This window comes from Argiope bruennichi, chromosome 9 (assembly GCF_947563725.1).
Source record: "Argiope bruennichi chromosome 9, qqArgBrue1.1, whole genome shotgun sequence".
Taxonomy (NCBI): Eukaryota; Metazoa; Arthropoda; class Arachnida; order Araneae; family Araneidae; genus Argiope; species Argiope bruennichi.
This window is the reverse complement of record NC_079159.1, coordinates 82,298,355-82,305,236: the sequence shown is the minus strand read 5'-3', so window position 1 is coordinate 82,305,236 and position 6,882 is coordinate 82,298,355. Positions and strand designations below refer to the sequence as shown.

Here is a 6,882-nt window from a genome sequence, read left to right as displayed (position 1 = left end):
TATTCCCAACAATAAAATGAATTTATGTTAAGACTTAGTAACAGACGCTTAATATTATATCATTCAAATAATAGATAAGTACTCTGTATCTAAGATACTTTTGACTCACTCAGTTATCAACAAAATCTTTTATCCAAGGACAGATATAACACATTCGCTATAACTTATCATCCTATATTTGAGACATCTGCGCATTCATTATGTCAGATTTTTTCATCTGCAAACAGAATATAAAAAAGAGAGAACTTCAAAAGTATTTTCCAGATGTTAAGGAAGTTAAGGTGAATAAATAAGAAACCTGTCGAGGAGCTTAACCTTGGGATCTGATTAAGTAACATTTGTACACAAAATTTCACTGGAAACCTTATTTTGAATGTTGAAATCTTCAACTCATTCCGTCGGAAGATAGTGCAGTTAATTGGAGATAAGGAGCATCTTTAAATACCATCAGTGGTGTTTCCGATTTATCTAGAAATCGAACTCGACTGGATATAGAGATGGGGACTGTTGTTCTGGCTTATAGTGGAGGTTTGGATACTTCTTGTATCTTAGTGTGGCTCATAGAAAAAGGTTATGATGTTATCGCTTTTATGGTAGGTATAAACCTCTGTTTTCATTAAAATGTTTTTCAAAATGCGAGGTTGAATGAAATAAATGCCCGTTTAACATAACTGGAATGTTTTTGGAAATATTTATTCTATAAAGAGATCAGACTTCCTGGATTAATGATTTTATTCTAGAACAAAACAATAATATGGGATGAAATTGGCATCTTTGAATAAATAATCATATATTTAATCTTTTAAATTTTCCTAATTTTGCTATTTTTTATCACTTTAAATTAGATAATTCACTTTAAATTATATAAATTAGATAATTTGTAATTTTGAAAAAGGTTATAGAACTTGTTTTCAAAAAATTGGCTTCGCTATGAATTTTTTTCTCAATTTACACTTATGCGTAAAATATGGTCTAATATGATAAATCAACTTAAAAAGCAAATCGTAAAATTTTTTATAATATTTACAGTATTATCTCGCATTTAATTTCCAATGCGAAAAATATGGTCTAATATGATAAATTTGATGAATCAACTTAAAAAGCAAATCGGAAAATTTTTTATGATATATACAGTATTATCTCGCATTTAATTTCCATCTTTATAGTCTTTCCAACTAGTACAGCACTTTTTGTTGGTCATCTAATATAAGTATTTTTTCGCTATGTACACTTTTTCCTAATTTACATCGCCATTTTTTTATTGTATCTTGAAAAGTATAAAAGCTCGAAGGGGGGGGGGAGTGAGATACTGTATATCATTTTTAATTCTTTTCTTTCTGCTTTTATTAAAAATGTTCAGTAATAAATTATTCTATTGTTTTTTTTCTCGAAGGTAGAATCGTTTTCTAAATTTACTAATGCCATACTTGAATAAGTTAAAGTTTTGGCAGTCATTGATTTCGTAACTTGTTTTTAAGGAACGGCATTTTATTCAATTTTCACTTTATTCAAGATAGAGGGAATAACTAATAATTCAGAAAAAAAAGTTACTTAATAAAAAAACGATTAATTGAACTACTATTATTGCATACTATTATGATTTTTTTTTGCTATAAAGTATTTTTCTCTAAATAAATTTATTATATAAAAATGAAGTTGCATGTTGAGTTTGATCATAATAATCAACTACCTAACAAGTATATAATTTACTAATTATAGAATATTAATCATTTAATTTTCAACACTTAATTCACTTTGTCCTATTGTTTAATTACATGGTGATCTATATCTTTAGTTTTGAGAATGCATTACCATTTTGGCTGATCTGGAAGTCCACAAAACGCTTTGACAAAATTTTTGTATTAAATTACAGTTTCTATGAATCACTTCATTTAAGTTTATAAGTTAAAAGAATACAATAATTTGATGCACATGTAACGTGCAGTCAAAACATTTAATGTTTGATACAAAATAATGTGTTGGTGAAAATTATTTCTAGGCAACAAAATTTTAATTCATATTTCAAAGAGAGTGGCTATTGTTGTTTTTTGAGAAGTCTCCAAAAATTACTTATTATGAAATGATTTAATTACTTATTATGAAATTCAAGAGCTTTTTTAAAGTGACCTATTATATATATATATATATATATATATATATATATATATATATATATATATATATATATATATATATATATATATATATATATATATATATATATATATATATATATATATATATATATATATATATATATATATATATATATATATATATATATATATATATATATATATATACAGATTAAAAACTGAAAGAATCTGCGATTAATTTTCACGAAAATGAATAATATGAAGTTATTTCTTTTAGTTAATTATCAATACACACACAGTGAGTTAATTGCTGGTTTAAAAATATCTTTCGCTACAAAGCTAAAATACATGACTTATTTTAATTTTATTAATATAATTATAAATAAAAGAAAAGCATCTAAATTTTTTAAAGAAAATTATTCATTAAGGAATGAATAAATCAATGCTTCGTTTTAATTACATGTAAATACTATTGTTTATTAGGGTATGTGACTGTGTTATGGATAATTTTTTTGAAAAATGTTCGAAAAAATAATATTTTTGAATCTTTGCATAAAAACGATTGAAAAAAACATCTGTGAAAACAAAATATAAAATATATCACTCTAGTGGCAAAAAGTTATTTAAAAAAAGGAAAAAAGGGGTTTTTTTTCTGGCTAAAAAGAAATATAAAGCAAAAATCTTCTAGATTAGAAGTTTATCAAATGATTTGTTTAAAATTTTGCAGGCAGTTAAAAAAATATATCATCTAGTTTCTGAATTAACAAAATAAGCTGTATTTCAACCAATTCTTTAAATATTCGGTTTCTATGGATAAATAACACGAAATTTTTTTTTCACATTGTGAAACAAAACACTAAAACGATTTTAAATATTTCTAAATGAATAGATTGCTTATTTTCTAGTTCAAGAACTGTAGAATATATTGAGAAAAAATCAGATCAAATTTGAACAAAAAATATGCATTAGATTTAAATTTATGAGGTTTTTTTACAAGAGAATGCTGCCAAAGATTAGAATTTGAGAAAACAGCATCTAAAGATGTGAAATAGCATTAAAACGTATGAAAATGTAAATATAAAAATCAGTGTAACTTCTCCAAAAGAACCTAGAAACAAAATTCTAATAATTTTAGAAAGACATCTATTCAAACATTATGAATATTAAAGTTAAAATTTCATAGTTTTAGCGTCTTAAAAATCTTAAGAGTCTTCCAATCTTAAAAAGTTTTGACTTATATCAATTATTATAGAATTTCAATAGAATTTTAGAAACTTCTAGTAACTGATAATGACAAGTTCAAATATTACTATGATTCATAGTCGGAATCATTCTTTTTCTTTTTCTGTTATCTTTGATGCTAACAATAAGATATGTCTGTCATCGTCCATAATTCTGCAATTCTTGAGTTATTACATAATTTATCTGTAAGCAGACTTATCGACGGATATAAATATAAGATTTACTTTCTATCAAATAAAACCAGTGGAAACCTCATTTATTCCGGAAGTATTGATACTCCATAATTTTTTTTTTTTTTTTTTTTTTTTTGCTCTTTCGATCTTATCAATGGGAAAGAAAATTATCAGAAATTGTTGCAACAGATAATTTAAAATGAAAGTAAAATCTAATTTGCCAGAAATATTTTTTTAAGATATCCGACTAGGTTGGAAATAAGCATATGGATAAAAATTCCAATTTGTAATTATTTATTTATATATTTTTTGCAGTTTCAAATTATAAGTACATTTCTGTTCCCAGTAATATCTTTATTTTGACTATATGTCAATTAGATGCCAAGTTATAGCAAACTATTGACATGTAAGTGGCGCTTATTTATAAGCATTTAAGAACTTTAAATGCATTTTCCGAAGAACGAGTTTTTTTTCTAATTATACTATACGAATATCGTCATATCTCAAAAAAATAATCAAGATGTATTAATGGAATTTATAATTAGTATTCATTATGTTAAGCAGAATGTAATTTGATGTTGAATGCACTAGAAGTGAATTTAGGATTGTTTAATCTAAATATTGTTGAAAAAAATTCCAAAATTTCATTGATAATTTCATATTAGCATTTATTTACAAAAACTAAAAGCATTTATTTCATATAGCCTTTATTTACGAAATTCTTATATTATATCTTAGATGATAGTTAGTTACACTGTAAGATATGTTACACATGTAATGTTACAAAGAAAAATGAGAAACTGTAATAATTAATTTTTCCTTCAGAACTATCCTAGTTTTTGTAAATAAATGTTAAAATTAACTTAAAAGTATGTTTTTTCTTCAAAAGTTTATGCATGTATATTTAAATAGTTTTACTTTTATTTTATTCTTATATTAGTAAAAAACATATAAACATTAAAATATTTTTTTTTTTGAAAAATCCTCTCCTAACCTAGTCGGATACCTTAAGGAAAGAGGAATTTGCTTATTTATGCATCATCATACAGAATTAATTAATGCACAAACTTGCTATTATTATGCATTTAGTGATTATGAGGATAATAGATACTTGGGCATACATATGGTCATAGTTAAATGGATTTTCACTGTTAACTGTCATAATCGTGTATTTATATTTTACTTCCATATATATTTGTATACAGGCTACATAATTTTCTCAAATATCCGTTTTTCCTTTTAGGCAAATGTTGGACAAGAGGAAGATTTTGAAGAAGCATATAAGAAAGCTACAGCTTTAGGAGCAAAGAAGGTATTTAACTTCTTGAGTAAATACATGCAACATTAGGTAAGAAGTTTTGTGCTGTAGAGCCCTGAAAGAACGTGCACTCGTTGAAAAAAAGGCATTACTCTCTATATTGCTAACTTGAACGATTAAATAAGAAACTTAAATATGACTTTTGAAATTATTGTCAATGAGACCAAGCCGTGAATAGGGGACAAATGCGGCTCATTTCACCTTTAAGATTATGAAAGGGGAAGAAGTAAGAAAAAACAGGTTCGGACCTTTTAACAGTTCAGGATCACTGCTATTCATTTTCAGGAAAGACATTGGAACCTAAACTGATAAATTGCTTGGGCAGCTCTTTAAGTTACCATGTAATTCCTTAATTGCTGTATTATTTAAGACAAACTTGCTTTGTATAAAAGGATATCCAATCTAATCGGAACCCAATAGCTACTACTTTCTAAACTTTGGTATTGACCTTAATATTAAACAATTTCTCGCAAAATAATAGCTGATAAATTTTCATGACCAATGTTCAATAGGTTTATTAAATTTAGTTTAAAGCCTTCAAACAGACTGTCAAGATGTCTCTTTGACAGCAGTTCAAAGAATTCTTTAGTTTAATATATTATTCCATTTTAGGAAATAATGGCTAATAATTTAGAAATACGATGATATATGAAATAAATGTTATTATGTCTTGCAAAGAGTTTTTTTATTTCCATTTCCATCACTATCTTCATCTCTTCATTATTTTATATGCTACAAATAATTTTATTAAGTTCTTTCTCATTGATACAGTTCTCGTAATTTCTGTCTATATCGCTAAATTCATAAATCAGATATCAGAGTGGGTTATATAAATTATGACTATCTTGAAATTAACGGTTTTTAAAATTATTAAAATAACTTCCGAATTTGACACAAAATTGAGACAGTGAAATAAAGTTTGAGTTTCACTGCAAAAATCAAACGTATTTTGAAAATTATGTAAAGAAATATATTTAAAAAAATTGTCAAAAATTCAGGGAAAAATTGGCACGACAATTAAATTAGATCCTTAAGGAGATGATTTTTATTTTTCAATAATATTTTTAGGAGTTAATTTAAAAGAATTTCAAAATTTTGCTTAGTTTTAGTTAGTTAAATTTTAGAAAAATTGCTCCAAAGTATATTTGTACTAAATTAGAAAGTTCTAAGTTAAATCTGTAAAGTGCCAAGAAACACATACACAGGCGCGCGAGCAAAAACATACATATATATACACACATGAACACAAAAATACACATATGCACACACGCGCGAAACATTCATACACACAGGCATGGAAACACACACACACACATGGTAGTAAAATATAGATGAGATGAATAAAAAGAATGAGGTTTCATTACAATATCTATGTCTCTTATAATCAAACTTTTGCCATTAAAAAGAGCGTCAAGCTGGTCTGCTTGTCAAAACTCGATGAATAAAGTTAAAATAAGAATTAATGAGGATATATATCTCTACATTAAACAAACTTTTGTCATAAAAAAAGTCAAAATTTTCCGCTTGTCAAAACCAAACGAATTTCCTGGACTCTTGCCCATTTCCATACTAATGAGCTAAAACTTTTCTTTAAGTGGGATGCGAAAGCACTTTCTAATTTTTAAAGTAATTTTTATTATTGTTTCTGCACTAATGAAAAAATTCTTGAATTAGAGAAATATTTTAGGTTTTGATTGAAGAAGGTAATTTAGTAGATAAACTATTGCAAAACTGAACTGTTAAGCTGATTCAAATATTTATTAATTTATTTTTAAAACTATTTTCTAGCGTCTTCTAATATAACCTAGATGAGTTAAATGGGTTAAACACTTTCTAAATGTTTCCACTTTAATAAACATTAAATATGAAAACAAAAGCATTAAATTATGTTCTAAAACACATCAACACATTACATTAAAATGTTAAATTTAATAAACATTAAACGATTATATGCATTTCATAATCTAAAGCCACATAAAGAATTATTTATTTTCAGCTTAATAATTTCTTATTAATTGATGACTGAGATTTTTGCTGTTCATTCTAGAATGAG

The 6,882-nt window shown here is 25.5% G+C and overlaps 1 protein-coding gene across 2 annotated transcripts in view; it reads left to right on the top strand.

Annotated features, from left to right (window-relative positions):
* The first annotated feature begins 259 nt into the window (after window positions 1-259).
* LOC129983826 (argininosuccinate synthase-like) overlaps window positions 260-6,882 on the top strand; it is a 32,187-nt gene continuing 25,564 nt past the window's right edge. Inside the window, exons 1-2 of one of the 2 annotated variants that reach the window (XR_008785458.1) lie at window positions 260-593; window positions 4,755-4,823. Coding sequence is in view for 1 of the 2 variants with exons in the window: in XM_056093480.1 (XP_055949455.1) it covers window positions 498-593; window positions 4,755-4,823 (165 nt within the window). In the remaining variant the exon portion in view is untranslated. The remainder of the gene's footprint in view (window positions 594-4,754; window positions 4,824-6,882) is intronic. The other variant, XM_056093480.1, reaches the window with a different exon arrangement.